We start from the raw sequence: 22,324 nt of genomic DNA, 5'->3' as shown, positions 1-22,324 counted from the left end.
AAATGAATGAGAGAAAGATTAGAAAGGAATTATTTACAGGTGATCAGATCATTTACTTAGAAAGTACAAGACCATCTGGTAAAATAGCAATAATGAGAGAGGTCAGTGACATCTACTGACTAGTTAGAAAATGTAGCGGGTAAAGATCGCACTTACAGTACAACTGCGAAAAACCTGGAAATATATATGAATAACTGAAATATATCTAAGTAGAAATTTCTAGTTATTCTAAAGTATTTCTAAGAAGAGAGAGGTTAGGGAAGGCCTACAGCTTTATTAAGGGAAACTGAAAACCTGGACGTGAAGCCCGATCTGCCTGGACGCCTCCACCCCAAGGCCTCTGGCCCCGGCCTGCACTCGCCGCCCTACGCCCTATGCCCAACTGCCCACTTCGGGTCACCCGTGTTCACCTACAGCCTTCAGGGGTCAGTACCCGCCGCTCTGTCCAGGGTCTCCCTTGCACGGCGCCCCCGTCGCTGCGCGCCTCCCGGGGGTCCTGTTCTGGGGCGTGTGCGCTGCCCTGGGGCTGGCGGGGTTGTCGCTCGGCCGGTTAGAGGACAAGTCTGGGGAGGGCCGCCCCGCAGGGCTAAGCCCGGTCTCGGCGTGCCCGCCAGGAGCCCATACCCCTAGCATGGCTCGCGGGAAACGGAGGTTCCTCTGGGCCATCGTTCCTCCCGCCTTGGCTTTGGGGAACTTGGAAGGGTCGGGCTTCGCCCCGGAGATCTAGGGGAAGTCCCCTCGAGGACATGCCCGGGTCGCTCCTGGGTTTATCCCCTCGACAGCTGCTCGGGGACAGAGGGTCCCAGGGCCTGGCTCAGAGGGCATGCTGGGCGGGGCCTTGAAGGACGCGTAAGAAAGAGTTGAATGAACCCCTTGAGGGAGAAAAGGAGCGCGCTTCTGCGAGTCGCGGGCCTGGGAGGCCTGGGACATCGGGTGTCACGTTTCCATTCCGGGGTGCGGGCCTCCCCCGGGGCGGCCTGCGTCTGACGCTGCACACCACCGTGCGACCCTTCGGTGCTCCCCGGGCCCACAGCCGCGGTCGGGATCACCCGAGGCCTGGCGCGAGAGGGGGCGGCCGAGGAGGAGCAGGGGGGCTGCCAGCGCGCTCAGCGTGCGCGCCCCCGCCCCGCGCGCCGACGCTCTGCGCAGATTTGCTTTCGACTGCCTCGGTCCCCTTCGACCCGCCCCTTCTCCGTCCGCTCACCAATCAGAACTCGGGGAGGCCGTGGGCCGGGGAAGCCCCGCCCCGGCACCCCGCTGGCCAATCGGCGGCGCGTCCGCGGGGTGGGGGCGGGTCCCGGGCAGGGCGCGCGGCGCCGGGAGCGCCAGGGGCAGTCGGGAGCGGGCGGCGCCGGCGCGAGGCGGACGCGGCTGCTGGCTGCGGCGCAGGTCGGGCGAGGCCGGTGAGGACGCGGCGGGCGGCGGGCGGCGGCCGGGGAGCGCGGGGCTGGGCTGGGCCTCGCCAGGTGGGCGGTGAAGCCGGAGGCGGAGGCCAGGGCCGGCCGGGCGCGGAGGCCGCGGTCCACCGAGAAAGTCCGCGTCCGGCCTCTGAAGGCCTTCGTGAGGCGGCGGCCGCTCCTAGACTGGTCCCCGTTAGAGGAGCGCCCGTCTGCGGGGAGCCGGCCCGGTGGAGGCCGCGGGCGGGCGGGCCGGGGAGTGTCCGGCGTGGGCTCCCGGGGCGGCCGGGGAGTGTCCCGCGTGGGCTCCGGGGGCGGCCGGGGAGTGTCCCGCGTGGGCTCCGGGGGTGGCCGGGGAGTGTCCCGCGTGGGCTCCCGGGGCGGCCGGGGAGTGTCCCGCGTGGGCTCCCGGGGCGGCCGGGGAGTGTCCGGCGTGGGCTCCCGGGGCGGCCGGGGAGTGTCCGGCGTGGGCTCCCGGGGCGGCCGGGGAGTGTCCCGCGTGGGCTCCCGGGGCGGCCGGGGAGTGTCCGGCTTGGGCTCCCGGGGCGGCCGGGGAGTGTCCCGCGTGGGCTCCCGGGGCGGCCGGGGAGTGTCCGGCGTGGGCTCCCGGGGCGGCCGGGGAGTGTCCCGCGTGGGCTCCGGGGGCGGCCGGGGAGTGTCCCGCGTGGGCTCCCGGGGCGGCCGGGGAGTGTCCGGCGTGGGCTCCCGGGGCGGCCGGGGAGTGTCCCGCGTGGGCTCCGGGGGCGGCCGGGGAGTGTCCCGCGTGGGCTCCCGGGGCGGCCGGGGAGTGTCCCGCGTGGGCATGGGGGTGCCCAGTGGCGGCCCGCCGGGAGCCAGAAGTAGAAGCTCAGAAGGCAGTTTGAGTCTTTCCTTAAGTTGTATCTTAAAGGTGTGAATCAAGTGTTTAGTGTTAATATTTTTACTCTGCTGTGAGTCTAAAAATAATCCTAAGCCAGTGGGAAGCTTAATAAGAGAAAACCATGAAAATTGGGGACCAGAAATGGCCCAGCGCATTACAGAACCTGGATTATAAGCACCTTTTCCATTTTTACTAATCCCAGGAACCTCTGATGACCTTTCATGTGCCACTAATGGCTGTGAAAAACAAATTAAAACAAGGCACCATTGATGGAGATAATGTCAATACATAGTGTTGAGAAGGGATGGAAAGATTTAAAACCCAGGCCTAAATCTTTAAAGGGTGGATTTTCTCTCTAGGTTTGTTTTTTTTTTTTTTCCATGAGGTATTTTTGGCCGGACCACTGTGGAAATGTTTGATACCATCAGGTGGCCTTGGGGGAGAGTGTTGGTCTTGTGTAGACGGCATTGTAACAGGCCACACAGATTTTCTCAGCACCAGAGACATGGGAGAGGACATTTCAGATAAGGAGGAGGCATGGAGAAACCTTTGCTAGTAGGCTAAATATAATTTAAATTTTCTGGATCTGCTGTTTTTTGAAAAGCTTTTGTGAGTTCCTGGCCAGCAAAAGACGTTTGGGAAGCACTTCATGCCTGTTATTTATTCACTTCTCCTAAAATCTTCAGAGACGTGATGAGGTTGCACAGACTCATTTTGAAGTAGAGGAAGAGGAGATTCAGGGAAGTGGAAGGGCTGGTTTAGTATCACACCCTGGGGTATTTTCAAAGCCAGTCATCCGCCCGTCCTTCTGTGCCATTGCCGCAATGGGTATTTTCATTACGTGGTTTACTATTAGCAAATTAGATGCTGACGGTGCAGTTTCCTGAACTGCAGAAGTTTGCTGGCTCATTTATATACGGGACTGTCAGTTGTTAGTAGACTTCTAGGTTCCTTTTGTACTAATTTCTTTCCCGAAGAGGAAGTTGATATAAGATATGTTTATTTATCTCTGCCTCAGCTTCCCTATCTATAAAACAGGTTTAAAATTTACCTACCTCATAGGGTTGCTGTGAGGACTAAAAGTCAATTAAAAAGCTGTAAGATGCCTGGCACACAGTAAGTACTTAGTAAATGTTACCAATTATTATTATTACCAGGTAGAAGAATAATCTGAGAGGACAGTAGAACTAGTCAACCCTGGATATTTATAAAAATAAATAGAGAATTAGGCAATAATTAACACATTGACTGCCACACTTTAGAAAAAAAGTTTTGTCCATGGGGCCACGGTGTTTTATTATGAAAATAGAATAAAAACTTTGAAAACAAAACGATCCTTTCTAATTTAATGAAAAATTTGTTACTTTTTTATTGTTTTCTGTACGTGAGTTATATGCAACTTGAAAAATAGTTATAGTTCTCGCTCCCAAGGTGAAGAGATGTGTGAGTTACGTGTGCTTCACGAGGCCCCGGGCTCATGGCAGTTATGTGTTAAGCAAGGTTATCCTGCTTGGGAAGGATGTGAGCTGGATTGCCAAGGCAAAAGATCAGCACACGAGCAATTCCCTGTGAGTCAATTTAAATCCTTGGCCCAAGGAGTTCTGTTCCCTCATTTCTTTGCAAACGCTCCTGCTTCCAGTCACATCACTTCCTCTTCTGTATTCAGACGGCATCAGATTTTTCTCACTGCTGCTAACCCTTTTCAGTTCTGTTCTTGTTTTTCCTTCACCCACTTACATACCGGCTTGCCAGCTTACCACCTTACTCAGCACGTCGTGAGCTTCGTACACGCAGCGTAGTGCCAGGTAAAACCCCATTGTGACGTTAGGTGCTGAGCTGAAGTGACTCCAGTCATGTTCTCTGAGATGGGGACGTGGAGGGTTGTCTATAGTGTATTTGTCAATACTAGGGTTTTACCTTGGCAGCTGGGACTTGAAATTTGAGGGTCCCACAAAACAACATGGTAAAGCCTGGTGTTTGGTGGTTTTCTGGGGAGTGTTTATGTTGTTGGTGATTCTGTAAATTAGCCTAATCTTTTTGGAGAACAACTAGCAGTATGGTGATAAAGATTTTGATTTTGGAATCCCACTTTTGAAAATAAATAATCTGATAAGCAAACCTTGCTATGCCAGCATGGTGGAGCACTGCAGCCAGAAAAAACGCAGCAGCAGGCCCTTTGCCATCCTCCCCTCCAAGCAAAATTTGAAACATTTTGATCCATGGAAATATGCTTTAAAATATGCCTTAACTGAAAAGGCAAAATGGTGTGTACATAGCAATTAGAGTGTTGCAAAAATAGGTGAGGATGTAGACAGGACCAGGAGGGAAGTTACAGTGATGTAAGTGGTTTTATTGTAGAGTCATGGGATTGTTTTCCCCTAAACTGGTGTTTTAGTTTATAGCCATTTTGAAATTCAGAAGCTACAGATAATGTGGTAGGGTGTAACGATGCAGTGATGCATCTTGCTTTGTCCTGTCTCTCCCTCCCCAGCCCATCCTCCTGATTGCATCTGAAAATAAACATTTGATCACATCACATCCCAGCTACAAAACCTGCTTAGGTTTGGGATTCCATCCATTCGGCCCACGGGCGCCCTCACAGCCCAGCTTGAGGCCGCTTCCCCTGATGTCTTGGCCCAGCCACACTCAACCTCTCATCCTTTCCCAGCTGCTCCTGCAGTTTCTATACAGTTCCCCTTCCCGGTGCGCACACTGTACCCTCTGTCCACCTGGTCTCCTGCTCTCCTGCAAGGCCCAGCTCCAACGTATGCCTGGAAAGCTGCGCTGGGTCAGGCTGGCACCCTTCCGTGGTGCTGCCTCTTTCTTTCCGTTCTCTCTGTGACTGCAGTGGGCAGCTGGTACCAGCAGCTTATTCACTTGTCTCCCTTTCTGGATTAAACTCCTCTATCTCTGTGTGCCTTGTGTACACCATGGAAGCAGGGTGGGGTTGAAGCCACTTGTGGAGCTGAGTGACTACCAGCAAGTCACTCAGCTTTCCAAGCCTGAGTTCCCTGGTCTGTAAAGTGGGGTGCCAGCTGCACAAGGTTGTGAGGATTGAGATGATGTAAGCGAGGGGCTTGGCATGAGCCTCCCAGCCATGGTCACCTGGGGCATGATAGCTGTTGTAATGTGTGCCAGGGTGTTCTTGAGGCCTTGACTCGGGCGTTGTCTTCTTGTCTTCCTCCCTCCACCTGACAAATTCCTCTCTGCCATCTCACTTTCCCCAAGGCACTTACCACCATTTAACATACTGTACAGCTCAGCATGGTGGCTCACGCCTGTAATCCCAGCACTCTGGGAAGCTGAGGTGGGAGGATTGCTTGAGGTAAGGAGTTTGAGAGCAGCCTGAGCAAGAGCAAGACCCCGACTCTACTAAAAATATTAATAGAAAAAATTAGCAGGGCAACTAAAAATAGAAACAAAAAATTAGCCAGGTGTGGTGGCACACACCTGTAGTCCCAGCTACTTGGGAGGCGGAGGCAGGAGGATCGCTTGAACCCAGGAATTTGAGGTTGCTATGAGCGAAGCTGACGCCATGGCACTCACTACGCCTGGGGAACAAAGTGAGACTCTGTCTCAAAAAAAAAAAAAAAATACTGCACTGTTTTCTTTGCTTTTGCCCACTATATTGGGAGAGATTTTTCTCTTAAAAACTCCTGTATCCCTAAGGTGCTCAATAAATGTTTTAGTGAATTAATCAAATTTCATCTGGGGCAGAGGCAGATGCCAGGTTTTATGGAGCCTGAAGCATATGCAGTCTGGGGGGAAGGGAGAACTCTTTAAGAATACAAAGTTACAAATAAAAATTAATTTAGAAAGTGAATATTTAAATGAGAAAAAATAAGTTACAGATTTGAAAAAGCTGATCAATAATACAACTAAATAGAGAAAAATGGCATTGGTTAATATTTCTCTGGCTATGTACTTTTTTATTTTATTTTCCTGTGACAGTGAGAGGACAGATGCAGTGATCCTCTAGCATAGTTCATATTATTGATAAAATGCATAAAACGTGACTTCCCACACAGAGACATCTTTGCTGTTTCTAGTACTGCTATAGATTTGTGTCCCAGAAAAGCCGGCATTACAGTAAATTTTACTTTGCAGAATTTACAAAAGGAAAAGAACACATCTTAGGCACACTTACAATTGCACTGCTGCATTATTGACTTTTTCTGGCAGGTGAGGACTTCTGTTTTGACTGCTTAGAACTGAACTCTCCGCTTACACTTTAAAACACGTGTGATGATACATTTCCCACTAATGATCATCTGGCTCCCTGCATTTCAGACCTTGTTTCTTTTCTACCTCCCGTGCTAGGCTCCATGGGACTTACTCATATTGGCCTTGCTCACATTGCTGCAGGACTCCTGGCCCTGCACCTTTGTTTCATAAAACCCTGGTGACCCGGCACCGTGGGTGACAGCAGTATTTTTAGATGCTGTACTTGCATCGAGATGGCTGGTAATCACCTGAGCGTACACAGAAGTAACCGTAGACGGCATGAATGTGTCCCATTAAACCCAAACTCAGTTTGTCTCCAACTCAGTGTGCCTTTAGCTGGATCCCAAAAATGCCAACAGCCCCTCCTAAGCTACCTGACTTAAAAGGGAAGAGGGACAGAGGCATAGTTGCACTGGGAAAAAGGCAGCAGTCTTACTTGATTGAAATTAGAAATCTTTTTGGTAAATTTTACAAAAGCATATGATCATAGGCTGTGGTCTCCAACCTCTGGGCCGTAGACCGGGCTGCAGAGCTCTGGCCCCCCCCCGCCCACTGGTCTGTGGAAAAATTGTCTTCCATGAAACCGGCCCCTGGTGCCAAAAAGGCTGGGGACTGCTGACTTTAGGGACACTTTGCTTAAGGCCTTTCCTGGGACCTTGGAAGGAGCTGGTGGAAGTGAGGGGCCCAGAAGCCTGAGCCAGACGAGCTCTGTAGTCAACCTGCGTTTGTAGGGACAGTTTCCTGGCCCTGTGCTTGAAGCCAGGCAACCCGACAGAGGCATGTCAGGTGAGGGTGCTCAGTGTATCTTCCAGTGGCCAGTAGGAATGTGTTTGGAAGGCGAAAGTAGTTTTAGAAATGTGTATAAATTATTAGGATTTATTAAATCTTTTGGCCCCTTTATGATTAAAATCCCAATTTTAGTAGTACAGTAGTTAATAAGATGTATGTTGGGAAATAAGTCCAATGTCTGAGCAAGAAATAGCTCCCAGAGAGTGTTTAAAAATATTAACTTTTGTTTTAATTGAACTATTTTAGAAAAAAGAGAAAATACAACTCTTAGGGAAGAGACAGAATAGTTATTTTTGCTTTCTCTTGGAAGCTGAGCCATGGCGTACTGTACTTCTGCAGGATTCTGCAGAACAACCATCTGACTTCAAAGGTAATGTGTACTCATTACTGTAGGCCATTTCAGATACAGAAAATTAGGAAGAAAATAAAAATCACCTCTCCTGCCTCTCCCGGTGACAACCACTGCAAACATTGTGAAATGCACAGACGTGGAGCTCTGGTTCCGGGAGGTGGAAGAAGCTCATGCCACTTGCCTCTCCGACTACCTGTGGCCGTCACACCTGGACATGTGCAGAGCGCGCTGTTGGGTGCTGGCAGCTAACCAGGAACAGGCAGATGGGGTGAAGGCAGAGTTTGAGGTACCACTGTGCTAGCAGTAAGTTTCCTGTTTTCCTCCAGCACCCCCTAGCCTGCACTTAGGGGGTGGCAGTGGGTACCAGGTGTGAACAGGGAGAGCTTCCGAGAAACCTCCTAGTTTGGGCTCCAGGAGAGAGTAAGAGAAAACCACCATATTGTCTCCTGTCTCTCCAGTCAATCCTATGACAGTAGGAGCCTGTGGACGCCTAAAACTCTGAGGGAGTGGGGGAAACCCCTGTTGCTTTTTACCTCTTCTCTCCTGCAGCTTGGTCACAGGTGAGACACAGTCACAAGAAGTGCGTGGCAGAGCAGGGTAATTAAAGCCCCAGGTTTCTGGCTGGAGACTGAAAATGGGAGCCTGAGGCAATTGGGAGTTATACCAGGAAACCTAGGGAGGAGCTCAGGGACGTGGCCCCATGCCATGCTGATAAACTTACGGGCCCAGCACTGAGCTGTGCGTGCGTGGCTCTGACCCCCAACATCCTGCCAAAGACTTTGAGGCCTTGGTTAAGGGATAGAACATCGTCTGGGAGCCAGGCTGACGCTGGGTGCGTAGGGCACACGCCGGACATTGCTGAGGGGCACCACAAAGGCACTGGAGGTAGAGGTGACACTGAGACCACATTCCGCAGGAGGCTGCCCAGCCAGGCCAGTGCCTGCTCAACAAAAATATCAACATTCCCCAGAGGATTTAAACAAGGCCCAGAGTCTCTAACAGCACAGTATTAGAAATGTGCAGGATATAATGGAGAATTACTCAGGAAGGTATCAATTTGTATGAGAAAAGACAGGCTAAAGCCAAGATAGTGCAGATATTGGAATTATCTGACAGACTTATCCGTCATTACATGCAGAATTGTGGCCTCCGTGACCTTGACCTCCTCCTGTTTACCCTGGGAATGTGGGGCATACATGGCCAACACACTTTGCAGATGTAATAAACTGTACTAATCAGGTAGCCTTGAAATACCGAGTTTGGCCTAGATTATCCAAGGCCTCATGAGCCCTTAGAAGAAGAAATCTTTCTCTAGGAGCAGAAGAGGAAGGCAGAGAGACTGGAAGCATGAGAAGTTTTTGACATGCCATTACAGACTCCAGAAATGGAAGGGGCCATGAGCCAAGGAATGCAGGAGCCTCTAGGAACCAAGAATGACTGACAGCCAGCAAGGAATAGGAACCTCAGTCCTACACCCACATAGAACTGAGCGATCTGGGAAGTGCATCCCTCCCAACCCCCCTGAGAATCCAGGTAAGACCCCAGGCCAGCTGGCACCTTGACTTGGGCCTTGTGAGACCCTAAGCACACTGCACCCAGCCTCATAAACCACAGAACCTGTGAGATAACGAAAGGCTGTTAGTTTCAGCTGCTAAATTTGTGATAATCTCTTAAGGCTACAATAAAAAAAAAAAAAACCTAAAACTTTAAAACACCTATTATTAATATATCTCAAGAAGTAAAGCTCTCTTGAAATAGATGGATATATTCAAAGTCTTGGCAAGACAATAGAAGATATAAAAAACAAGTAATAGAAAATAGATGATATAAAGAAGCGAAAATTATAGTGAAAATACAATAAATAAAATGGAGGTGCTAAAGGAAAGGGTGAATTCATAGTGCATGGATGTACAATTCTTTAAATCAAATTTTTTTGTTTTTTAATCTTGAGGAATTTGTGTTATAATCAATTAGACTGGAAGCCAAAATGCTGGCTGCTCGTCTGGCTTTGTGCAGAGTGGGTGTGGCCTTGAGTGAGCAGCTTCATCCGGGACTGTGGTTTCCGTGGAAGGTGGGACTGGGCCAGCTTTTCATAAAGTAGAAGCAGGAGCCTCGCTCTTCCTGTCTCCCAGCTGTGAACTCATCCAAGGATTCCTTGAATCCTCATGTGCATCAAAAATTGTTGCTAGATTTATTGTTTTTTGTTTGTTTGTTTGAGACAGAGTCTCGCTCTATTGCCCGGGCTAGAGTGCCGTGGCGTCAGCGTAGCTCACAGCAACCTCAAACTCCTGGGCTCAAGCAATCCTCCTGCCTTAGCCTCCCCTGTAGCTGGGATTACAGTCGTGCACCACCATGCCTAGCTAATTTTTTCCATATATATTTTTTAGTTGTCCATATAATTTCTTTCTGTTTTTAGTACAGATGGGGTCTCGCTCTTGCTCAGGCTGGTCTCGAACTCCTGAGGTCAAACAATCCGCCCACCTTCGCCTCCCAGAGTGCTAGGTTTACAGGCGTGAGCCACCACGCCCGGCCTGTTGTTTTTATTTAACTCTAGAAATTCCAAACATCCACAAAAGTAGAGAAAATAATATATGAAAGCCATGTATCCAGCTTTAATAATCAACACTTGAGCAATCTTTTTTTTTCCTATATCCCCCTCCACTGTTCCCCAGCTCATTGAGTTATCTTAAAGCAAATCCTAGACATTATTCCATTTTATCCATAAATACCTTACTATTTATCTCTAAGAGATAGAGACTTTTTCTCCTTCATATACCCACAATACCCTAAACACCAAGAAAATAACATTAACTTTTAAAATATCTGATATACCTAGTTAGTATTCACATTTCTCTGATTGTTCTGTAAATATTTGATTCAGTATTCAAATAAGGTCCACAAAGCATTTGGGAGGTAACATCTTTTAACAGTTTGTATTTCCTCTCACACACACACACTCTTTTTTTTTCCCATTTATTGAAGAGAGGAGATCATCCTATAGAACGTGCTATTCTCTGAATTTCCTTTTAGTCCTTTTACTCCTTAGGATGTATGTTGCTGGTGATGTACAATGCAGTCACTGGGACTAAAGCCACTGGGAGTCATTCTCTGTGGAGTTTAGCTGCTGTCTTGATACAGATTTAGGACCATTTGTTTCATTTTGTTTGGGTTTTTGGGACTTCTTTAAAATACTGATTTAATTTTGCTTTCTAACTCTGTAAAAACATTTATGAAGTTCCCAAATAACAGTTAAGCACAGTTAAAAGTACAGTTTCCAGCATTGTCTTTTCCACCCCTTTCACCTGCTGCCCCATAGGTAACTGTCTTCATTAGTTTTTGGTTTATCCTTCTGTTGCTGTTGTTTTTGTGAATATAAACAAATACATATATTTCTATTCCTCCTCTTATAACAGAAGTTAGTGTGCCGCGCACCTGGTTTTGCACTTTGCTCTTATTCACTGTTACACCAAAGCAGCATACAGAGACCTTCTTGCTTTTTCTGTGCGGATTTGATGTTATATTGGGCAGCTTCATACTATCCCCCAAAAAAGTGTTGAGAAGCTGTCAGTTATCCAGATTCATTTCAGCTCTTAAAACTCATTTTTCTGTTTATAGAATTTTGTTTAACATAAAACCAGAATACCTGGTTGCAGAGGCTCTGAAATACATTCTAAAGGAAAGACATCTGACTAGTTTTCAGGCAATTAAAAAAAAACCCTATGGAGTAAAAGTAAAATTGTAAGGTTTGCAAATATTGGTTATATACAAAGAAATCTCTTTGGAACAATGTCCATGTGTATACTGTGGTGTCGAATTTGTGTGAAAGTGATCTTCCTTTTCTTGCAGACATTTAGCCACTGTTGCGTATACTAAGGTAGGAAGGCTCTGATAGCATGATTTTATGAGGTATATTTATTTTTGGCTACTGAATACTACAAAGAGCTGGAATCAAGAACACATCTCTTTTCAATTTATTTTCACATTCAGCTTCCTTATCACAGAATCATGGATTCTTAGAGTTGAAAAAAATCTGATTAACTACCACCCCCCACCCCGTCCTGCTGCCGTTTTCCAGGTGACAAAACCGGGGCTGGGAGTGGTGCAGTGACAGAGTTTGTTAATGGCAGAGTTGGCATTGGAACCAGGTGTGCTGGCTCTGGATCTCTGCCATCCCAGGTTGCTGCTGCTTCCTTCCTTGTTCCCTACGAGTGCCTGCCTTTTTATGTGGCCTTTTGTAAATCCCAGCTTGGTGGACACCTTTCTGTGTTGGTACGCTGCCCTTCCAATGCCAGAAGTTCTTCCTGGTGTTTGAGGGACAGGGTTGCCTGCCTGTGGTCTCTCCTCAGTCATTCAGCTTTATGCAGGTAAAACAGCCACCCTGCAGCACCTGCTGGAGAAGTGCGTGCAGCTGAGTTCTGTGGCCACTTCTCCCCAAGCTTATGGTGCCAGATGTGATTGTTGTGATGCTTGTCATTGCTGTGCAGCAGTGAAGTGGCCTTTGAGGCAGGTGTGTGTTTATGCAGCCACATTCTGGGCAGGGACATGGAGGCCAGCCCCCACCCCTGCCTGCTGCCTCCCCAGCCAGGGGTTTCTCATCAACTCCTTGAGGCTTCAGCTTTCCCACATTTACTAAATTGCTTAGTTGCTTATTTAAAAAAAAAAAAAAAATCAGTCCTGGTTAGAAAGGAAATACAAAAGGACCCATCTCTTGCTAGTGAAGAGGGACTGCAGCCCAGGGTCCCTCAGGGAAAGCACATCCGACCACCTGGGAGCATTTCAGGCCTGTCAGACAAGTGCGATGAAAGTGAGAAGTGTGTATTCTGCTTCCTTTGGTTGGTCAGTACAGGAGGGTTTTGTTTATTTTATTGATTCTCCTAGAAAAGACAACCAGAGATATCTTAAGGAAGGTAATTTTTTATTGCATAATAGAAATTGTAGCGAATTCCCTTTACTGTTGACAGCAGACGGTGGTAGGTGGACAGTCTGGTAGAGCACAGTAGTCCCAGGAGCCGGTGCCGGTTTCCAGCAGAACAGAAAGGAAGAGTCCTGATGGCCAGTTTCGGGCCCAAGTCTAATCTCTGTCTCTCTGTCACTTCTGAGTTATGTGTTCTTTGGCAGGCCTTTTTTTGTTTGTTTGTTTTTTAGTACATTTTATTTTTTAAGGGCAGTTTTAGGTTCACAGCAAAATTGAGCCTCACATAAGCACAGCATCCCATGTCATTCTCACCCAAATCCTTGGCAGACTTTTGAGCTGAATTTTCCAACTTTAAAATGGAAATGATATGTCACAGGGTTTTTTATTGCTATTAAATGAGAATATATCCACAGGGGCTGAGTTTGCAGTAAGCAGTACTGTCAGCAGTGGAAATTGTATCCAGCCTCCAGAGTTTTTACGAATGAAGACTGCAAAGCATTTCATTCACGTGGAAAGGAGATGGAAAATTAAACCTGATTCCCACAGATCCTGGGTCTGTACGCGGCCACTTTCCGCTGGGTTCCGTGCAGTGTCTCTGGCAGGAGTGGAGACGTGGGTGGGACTGGCGTCAGCCTCCCGGGACTGCAGAACGCTGGCGCGCTGAGCCCTGCTGGTAGCTCTGCTGTGTTTCTGGTCTAGCCTGGGTGTTCTTACCTCTTTAATATTTATGTATAAGCACACAAAGCAAAACAAAGGTAATTTTTGTTAGTCATAATTTATGTAAAACAGATTCAGTGCATAAATGTTTCCTTTCATTTTTTCCCATCGTCAGGCTGGAAGAAGCAGTCAGGCTGTGGCAAATGGCGTTGAATGAGCAGCCTGCTGTTTCCACAGGGAGTGTCCAGTTACGCTGCTGATTCTGAAATAAACTGATAGACCAAGACCAAGGTTAAACGACATTCACAGCCTTGGGCTTACCTATCAGTTTTCTATTAAAGTCTTTTTAAGCTTTTGTAAACTTAGTAATAAACTTAGTTTTAAAGTCTTAAACTTGAGAAGTCTTAATCTTACACCTAGTCTTAAAGCTAAGTAATTATTAAGTGCATGGTTTCTGCCACATTGCTGTTGTATAACAGCAAACATTTTTTTTTTAATAGCAGCAGGGCACCCCAGGGATTCCTCCAGTGAATTTGTCTTCAGGCCAGGCTCAGGAGCAAGTGTGTGCCGTGGCCCTGTCTCAGCGTCAGCCATGCTGGCGTCTCCCTTTGGACTAGGGGGAAACGAGGATGAAAGCTCTGCTCTGAAGGTGTGCAGACCTGCAAAGAGTTCCGCCCAGCCACGTGTTCTAGAAGAGAGTTTTGGTATTCCTTGAGCCAAGAAAAATGTTTTTCATTTGTCTAATATGTCTTTTGTTCTCAGGAGAGATGAAGCAATGTTAAATAAAAGTGTGCTGTTTTAAATGTATTTTTATTATAAAGTAAACACAGATATAAACTGCACAATAAAATGTATGGCTTCATGGATTACGAAGTGGACACTGTCCAGGTCAAGAAATAGAGCTGCGTTGGCAACCCCAGGAGTCCCTTCCTGGTCCCCATCCCAGTGACAGCCCCTCTGTCCCACCAAGAGGGACCATTATCCTGACCTTCCTAGTAATAACTTCCTTGCATTTTCTTTTTATAGTTTTGCCACCTGGATGTGTATCTCTGGGCACTACAGGTTAACCTTGTTTATTTTTTTAGAGTATGTGCTTACACATGACTTTCTTGTGATGAGTAGAAGAGAAAGAACCTGAAGAAAATTTTCTATATAAAATTATCAAGGAAAAAAATGAGAATTACACAGTAGAATAAATAAGAGAAATGACTTCTGAAAGTATGTTTTGGTTATATATATGTTTTCAGAATTGTAGCCTTACTCAAAGAAAAGAATCACTTTGGCAACCAAGATAAAAGATCCTCTGCCTTGTTTGGGAAGAACCCACTCTTGGTGGCTCAATATTTGGTAAATGTTGTGAACTGACTAAGAACTCATAGGTCATTTATTTGTATTCTCACCTGCTTTCCCATTGGAGGTACCTTAAAGATGGAAGTCTTCACTCACGTGCCCTAACTTCAGCATTAACTACTCAATAAATAAAAGTTTGTAGAAAGACAAATATCGCATGTTCTCATGGAGGTAGAGAGTAGAATGATGGTTGTCAGAAGCTGGGAAGGGCAGCTGGGGTGGGGGGATAAAGAGGGCTGGTTAAGGGGCACAAAGGTACAGTTAGGTAGAAGGAATAAGGTCTGGTGTTCAAGTAGCACAATAGGGTGACTATAGTTAACAGTAATTTATTCTATATTTCAAAATAACTAAAGGAGTGGATTTGGAATGTTTCCAATGCAAAGAAATGATCAATGTTTGAGATCATGGATATCCCAAGTACTCTGATTTGATCTTACACGTTGTATGCTTGTATCAAAATATTACATGTACCCCGCAAATATATACAACTATTATGTATTCATAAAAATTAAAAATTAAAATGTGTGGAATTGAAATGAAAATGCTCATATTTATAGTTCTGAAAATGTCATATATCTCATGTTTAATGTTAGTGTTGTGAAAACAGTACTTTTATAAGGTGATGTTGTTTGTGCTCATAGTCTTTTGTTGCTGTCACCTGTATAATACGTTGCGTGATGAGACAGTGGTGTTGGTGCCACTGACTTCAAGTAAACTGAGCAAACATTTGCAGTCAGGGTTCAGTCTTGCCCTCAAGGAGCGTACGGGGCAGGGGAGAGGCTCGAGAAGGTGATGGGTAACTGCTGACCTGAGCCTCAGGGCAGCAAGTGTGCCAGTGAGAGGAGCTGTCTGTTCCTCGGCGTTTGCCCTGGCTTCGTCCGGAGTTGGGCGGGAGGTGCAGGGAGAGAGTGGTGCACCGCCTCGTCCTGTCTCTCCTGCTGCTCACACCGCGCTCTTCCAGGGATTTCATCTTCCTTGTTTTCTACTTTCTCATTTGATAGATTGGACCTGTGTGGAAATTCTCACCCAGATGGCTTGGATTTGTCTTTGTGGGGTAGGGTTTAAAAGTACAGTAGCAGGTGCTTCGAAGTAAGTCACTGAGAAGATACTTGAAACTAATTCAAGAGATAAAAGGTTCTTTTCGTGATTTATCTTGGTAACAAAATAAGCATGAAGAAGAGGAAAGGGCCAGGAGACTTAGAGCAACTAAGTTGACATGGAAGAGCATGGTCTAGGAATTTAGAGATTAATGTAGGGACTCTTTTTTTCATTTTTTGCTAGAGACAGGGTCTTGCATGTTGCCCAGGCTGGAGTGTAGTAGCATGATCTTAACTTCTGAGCTCAAGTAATCCTCCTGCCTCAGCCTCCTGAGTAGGACTCTGTGGACCTGTAGGACTACAGGTGCACACCACCACACCTGGCTAAGTTTTTTTGTTTGTTTGTTTTTGTTTTTTGAAACAGGGTCTCCAACTCCTGGGCTCAAGCAGCCCTCCAGCCTAGGCTTCCCAAAGTGCTGAGGTTCTAGGCATGAACCATCGGGCCCAGCCTGGTTAATTCTTGAAAAGTTTATCACACAGTAGTGGAAGCCCCTGAGGGTGATTCTCTGAGGCAGATGTCTGCAGCAGTGCTGCCAAGTTCTTTGCTAAACATCGGCTGTCTCACCTCCACCAGTTTTGTAACGTCTTTTGCCATACTCTGTTTCACTGTTAAATGGTTTTTAATTGACTTTCAAACATAAATAAGACATTTAAGAAGGAAAACTGCCATAAATAATAGGTAATTATATTATAAATACAATGAAAAACAAGCTGGTATTATTGGATTCTAGCTGATACTTAGCCTGCTCTTACTTTATTAAAAACAATGAAGAGACATTTTACTGTCTATATGTATCCCATAAGACCTTGTTGCAAACCTCAAATATACAAAAGCAAGTTTATTTACAAAAAAAATACCTGACTTGAATGTTAAAAAATAAAAAACTAAAATTCACAGTGCATTAAAAAAATGAAGAGATTAGTCCTGTTAGACTTAATAGCTTGCAAACAAAGGCCTTTCCCTTGGCACGACAAGGAGGATTGAAAAGGATGTGGGTTTCCCCCGGGCAAGGTATTTGACCCTCTTGGACCCTCAGTAGTGTTGTCTGTTGGGTGGGCTGTGGGTGGTGATAGGAGCTACTGTGAGGATGGGGACAGGCAGGTGCCTCCTTACCCTCGTCTGGGCTGCCATTCAGGACCCACCTGAAATCACCTTCTGAACTACCAGTAGCATCCACTCCACCTGGTGAGACACAAATTGGAAAAACCAGGGATTATCAAGCCGGCAAAGCCAGGCCACGAGATTGCGTGGTTGCTTCAGAACTTGCCGTGCGTTCCCTGGCACACGCTGCAGCTGTGTGGGGTGGAGCCGGCACCTGTGCTGGGAACCGCACTTTCCGGTGCTTCAAAAGGGTCGTCAGCGTCTCTGGGGTTGGTGGAGGGAGCTGTGCCGGGGACGGGGCAGCAGCCCTGGCTGTGAGGTCTTGCGCGTTAAATGAGTGGTTCACAGAGCACCCAGAAGTACTGTGGTGCTTGTTTTATGCTCTGCTAAAGTGTGTGTGAGTGGAAGGTGATCCTTTTGAAGTCTTTATTTTGAGGTAATTTAAGACTCGCAGAAGTTGGAAAAATAGTACAGAGGGTTCTTGCGTACCTGGTAATTCTTTTTCTTACGTGGTTTTAATATCTACATTGTGTGATAATTTGTCCATGTTTTTTTTTCTCGTTTTAGTGTTTTGCTCTTGGCTGGCGAAGCATGGGGGAGATAGAAGGGACATACCGAGTCCTGCAGACCACGGGGACACGCCTGGGTGCCCAGACCTCTACAGGCGTCAGCACCCTGGAGCCTGGGCAGGCCCTGTCTCCCAGAGCACAGGAGAGGCACTTACCCGTCCGAGTGAAGCTGCTGGACAACACCGTGGAAGTGTTTGACATTGAGGTAAGAAGCATGGTTTCTGGAGGCGTAGTTCCTTATATTTTCTAAAGGTGAAGTATTACGAACCAAATTCCATTTTGCTGGTTAGACTTTGCCTGTTAAGTTGACCAAGAGTGGTTTTGGTAATAACGAAATCCTTGGAAACAGAGAATCTGAGTTCCTCCTTTTAATCTGAAAAGTGTTATTTCCTGTCTTCCATTTAAAATTCTAATACAATTCAGTCTTTCCACTCTCACGAGAGGCTGAATAAGAGGACTGCTAGAGCAGAGACCGGAGCCGGTAGCTGGCTGCTCACAGGCCTTCCCAGCGTGGCCACCTGGGTGCCTGGGGGGGCACCACCTGGCCTCTGTGTGTGGCAGCTTCCTCGGCTGCAGTGCCAGTGATCACAGTCCCCCTCAGGGTGGCCGAGGTGAGGGTTCAGCAGAGCCACGCAGACAGTAAGCGCATGTGACTTGCTTCTCTGGGTCAGCAATGATACAGTTTTTATTTTGCACATTTCCTAATAGATTGCACTGATGTTGGCAAAAATAAAAATATGTGTGTGTATATCAATACTGAAGTAATAATGTTTACTTTTTACACCCATGTAATACATCAGAAAACATTTTCTGTTTAAATGGTATTGGAATGAATGTTGTTTTTCTTTCTTTCTTTCGTTTTCCTGGCTTATTTCTACAAGAAAGGAATGAATGTTCTTTTTAAAAATTATTTATTCTCATATGTAATACATAAGTAAATTTTCTTTTTTCTAATTTTTTTTATTGGTTTAAAGTAACATCTTTAGAAGATTTTCTTACTCTTAACGTCAAAAAGGAAGGACGAGAGAATAAACTTAAACTCTAGGGATTTGTGCTTAGGGATTTCTGTTTAGGGATTTCTGTTGAGGAGTCAAGATGCTACACAGAAAATGAAAAGAGTGTTGAGAAGTGGGCCGGGCTGTGAAGGAAGCCTCCTTTAGGCTCTGGCCCCTCGTTGCAAAATGCGCTGCACAGGACGGGGGAGGGCTGGGGCTGGAGCGAGCACCGTTCTGGACAGAGTGGTCTCTGTGCGTGAGTGCTGTTTGGTGGCAAGTGCCAGTGACCTTAGAGCTTAAGGGGACCCTGAATGCTTTTCTTAAGGTCTTACCTGAGGAGGAAGTGAAATTTTTCATCAGGGTAGGGGTGACGGAAACTGGTAGGACCTGTCTGTCCAGCTCTCCGAGTGGTTCCTGTGGCAGGAAGGTCTGAAGCGGAGCCACCTTTGAGCCCTGGAGAACTAGCCTTGCCCCCTCTCACCAGCTCGTGGTGACTCCCCTGCGGGAAAGAAGGTGAAGGTCTGGAAACATGAGGGGGCTCCTGACTCTGTCCCAGTGAAACGTTTGGAAGAATTTCCGCCACGTAGCCACTTGCTGTACTCTGGGCATGTAACAGGTTCAAAGCTTAAAAAGGAAAAGAAATATAAAAGAATTACACTCTTTAGGGTTTACTTTTGGAGTTTTTTTTCTGTCCAGCTTAATGGTCTTTATCAATTAAAACTAGAACCCAGAAAAACAGCACATATTTATTGTTGAGTCATAAATAAGATATAATCTTTCTCTTAAAAATTCACTTTTACTGAGTATATGGGTCATTTTGTAACTAAGGAAACTGGAGATACTAGTTTGTGAAAGTTTCAAAATTTTTAAAGCTTATCAGTTTTAATAAGTTGAGATTATTGTTTCTGTTAATCAAATATAATTATCATGTTTGATATTTGGTAACCCTGTTGGAATTACCAGAAGTTAAAGAATTTCATTTGAAAAAAATATGCTGTTTTGTATCCTGAGTTGGATGAGGTACTTTTTATGTTGTGTTACCCATGGATACACACCTTTTAGGGGGAGTTAAAATTCAATATATTGTTTTATAAGTTAATTGTATTCTACTTCCAAGTATCCTGTCTTCCACATGTGCATCAGTTAGTTTTGCTAAGTAACAAATCACCCACACCAAATTTAGTAGCTTAAAAAAACAAACATTTAATAATTTCCACAGATCTGTGTATTTGTTTGGAGGTTCTCCTGGGCTGGCTAGGAGGGGCTTTGGGGGTCGGGGATGACCTTACCCCTACGTCTGGGGACCCAGGTGGATCCTCTCTCTGTGCAGACTCTGATCCTCCCTTGAGCCCACCTGGCCTCATTCCAGTGGTCCTAGAAATGTTTTCCCTGTTTTATTGATCAAAGCAAGCTACGAGGCCCTGACTCAAGGAGTGGAGAAGTGGAATTACCTTGATGGGGGAGTGGCAAGGAATTGGTGGCCACTTTCCGCAGTCTACCCTGACAGCTGTTGCCAGTGGAGCAGGGTGCAGCCTCTGGAAATACGACTGTCTGTGGCACTCTGGGTTCAGGTGTCGTCGGTCTAGGCGGGTGTTTGGGGCCTGCCCTCGGGACAGTGGCTCCCCTGCCCTTGCAGAGGCAGGTGTGCCCTGCTCCTTCGTCCCCACTGTCTGCCGGGGCGCTGTGGATCGGGGCTGGTGCTGACTTGGTCCCCCGTCACTGTCCTGCGGTTACTCATCCCCTGGCCTCATTCGCATTCTCTCTTTCTGCCTCCTTTTTATATTTGGACTGCGGTCAGGTGGTTTTTGCTGTTGCACCTGTGAGCTGGGGCAGACTTGTGGCAGCAGGAGGATGTAGGGGCAGTGGATGTAGGAGCATTGAGAGCCCAGCCTGGGCAGGTTTGTCCCAGTGCCGACACTGGGTCCCAGTGCCTGCCTGGGGCTGCCCGTCTAGAATGCAAGTTCTGGGAGGGCAGGAGCTTCCTTGTAGATACTTCTGTGTCTCTAGTGTGTGGAACAGTGCCTTGCTCAATTGAATGTGTGTGGAATGAATTCAGTCAAAAGTTAGATTTGGTTAGCATGTTTTCTTTAAAAGCATTTTGAATTTTTTCCCCCTATTGCAGTATTTTCTTTCTTTTTTTTTTTTTTATTTCTGCATATTATGGGGGTACAAATGTTTAGGTTATGTATGTTGCCCTTGCCCCCCACCTGCCCCCCGAGTCAGAGCTTCAAGCGTGTCCGTCCCCCAGACAGTGCACATCGCACTCATCATGTATGTATATGCCTACCCCTCCTACCCCCTCCCTATAGCAGTATTTTCTAACCTCAGGGATTCAATTTTGTTTTGTTTTGGGGTTTTTTGGCCATATACACCTGTCTTATTGTCTGCTCCTTGATTTTTTTTTTTTTTTTTTTTTTTTTACTTAATTCTTAAGCAGCAGTGTATTTCCAGGGAGCTATGCTAACGTTATACTTGGAAAACACCAGTTCTGTGTTCACGTGGTTACGAAACCTGGCATTGTGCAGAACCCTCTAGTTATTGAAAGTTTACATTTAAGGAACCTTTTCAACATAGGGAAAAGTTTGACATTTAGTTGTTTTCAAAATGCTTATTTTTTTGCTTTGGTGAAAATACAGACAGCGTGGCCTAGAGTCCTCCATGTTGGTGCTTGTGTCCGTCTGTCCATGCAGAGTCCGTGGTTAACTGTTTCACGGATGCCTGCAGCAGGCAAGCCCTGGCTGTCCTCGTTACTTTTTCTTCAGAACAGTAAGCTGTGCACATCCCCAGTTCCATTTATATCTCCCATCGCCCAGAGTGTACAAAAGAAAATTTATTTTCTATCAAGGCAGACTGCCACAGGAATGGTGAATTGATTCTATCTTTTTATTTTTTATTTTATTATTTTTTCGTTAAAACTGTTCTGGTATTATGGCAAGTGATTCTAAAGCAAAAACTGCCGACATGGCAGCTGGTGGAGCTGATTGGGGACAAGGGAGGCTTTTGTCCTAGCTCCTCCTTCCTAGGCCTTCTAGGTAGCGCATGCGTGTTTATCCTTCCCGCCCGTATGCCAGGATGGTTTGAAGCTAGCAGCTAGGGTCTGCTCTTTCCTGTTCAGTACGTAACGGTATTGGAAAGTAAAGCTGAGCTGAAATTTTTTAGCAGCTTTATATAGATATAAGTCACAGACCATACAGTTCACCCATTCAAAGTATGCAAGTCAGTGGTATTTAATATTCATGGAAATGTGCAGCTGTCACCACAGTCAATCTTAGGCCATTTGATCACCTCGGAAATCAACCCCACATCCTTTAGTTGTCACCTCCCATCCTCTATCTCCCTTCCCCTCAGCTCTAAGCAAATAGAGCTTATATCTGCTCTCTCTCCCTGTAGATTTCCCTGTTCTGGACATTTCGTATGAACGGGATCATATAACATATAGTCTTATGTGACTGGCTTCTTTCACTTAGTATGTGTTTTAAAGGTTCCTCCTTGTTGTAGCTTATATCATGACTTCATTCCTTTTCGTGGATAAATATTGCATTACATGGATATACCCCATTTTGTTTATCCATTCCTCAGTTGACAGACATCTGGATTGTTTCCACCTTTTGGCTATTATGAGTCATACTGCTATAAAGATTAACGTACAAATTTTTATGTGAATGTGTTTTTGTTTCTTTTGGGTATACACTATACAGTCAGTCATCCCTCTGTATCCTTGGGGAATTGGGTCTAGGACCTCTAAGGATACCAAAATCCACAGATGCTCAAATCCCTTACATAAAATCATGTAGCATTTGCATATAACCTACTTTTAATCATCTCTAGATTATTTATAATACCTGATACAATGGAAAAGCTATGTAAATAGCTGTTACACTGTGTTGAGTTTTTTTGTATTTTTTATTGTACTGTTATTTTTTATTGGTTTGTTTTTTTTTTTTTAATATATTTGATCTGTGGTTGGTTGAATCTGCAGATGTAGAATCTGTGGACTCCGAGGGCTGAGTACCGAGTG

The 22,324-nt window shown here is 46.2% G+C and overlaps 1 protein-coding gene across 4 annotated transcripts in view; it reads left to right on the top strand.

The window, feature by feature from the left end:
* Positions 1-1,343: 1,343 nt before the first annotated feature.
* FARP2 (FERM, ARH/RhoGEF and pleckstrin domain protein 2) overlaps positions 1,344-22,324 on the top strand; it is a 120,009-nt gene continuing 99,028 nt past the window's right edge. For 2 of the 4 annotated variants that reach the window (XM_045559873.1, XM_045559872.1), the window contains exons 1-2: positions 3,691-3,824; positions 17,310-17,516. In XM_045559873.1, the coding sequence (XP_045415829.1) occupies positions 3,696-3,824; positions 17,310-17,516 (336 nt within the window). In that variant the 5' untranslated portion in view covers positions 3,691-3,695. Of the gene's footprint in view, positions 1,404-3,690; positions 3,825-17,309; positions 17,517-22,324 lie in introns of those variants that run through there. The other 2 variants (XM_045559874.1, XM_045559875.1) reach the window with 2 other exon arrangements.

This window comes from Lemur catta, chromosome 8 (genome assembly GCF_020740605.2).
Source record: "Lemur catta isolate mLemCat1 chromosome 8, mLemCat1.pri, whole genome shotgun sequence".
Classification (NCBI taxonomy): Eukaryota; Metazoa; Chordata; class Mammalia; order Primates; family Lemuridae; genus Lemur; species Lemur catta.
The sequence above is the reverse complement of the archived record's forward strand: the minus strand, read 5'-3'. Positions and strand labels throughout refer to the sequence as shown.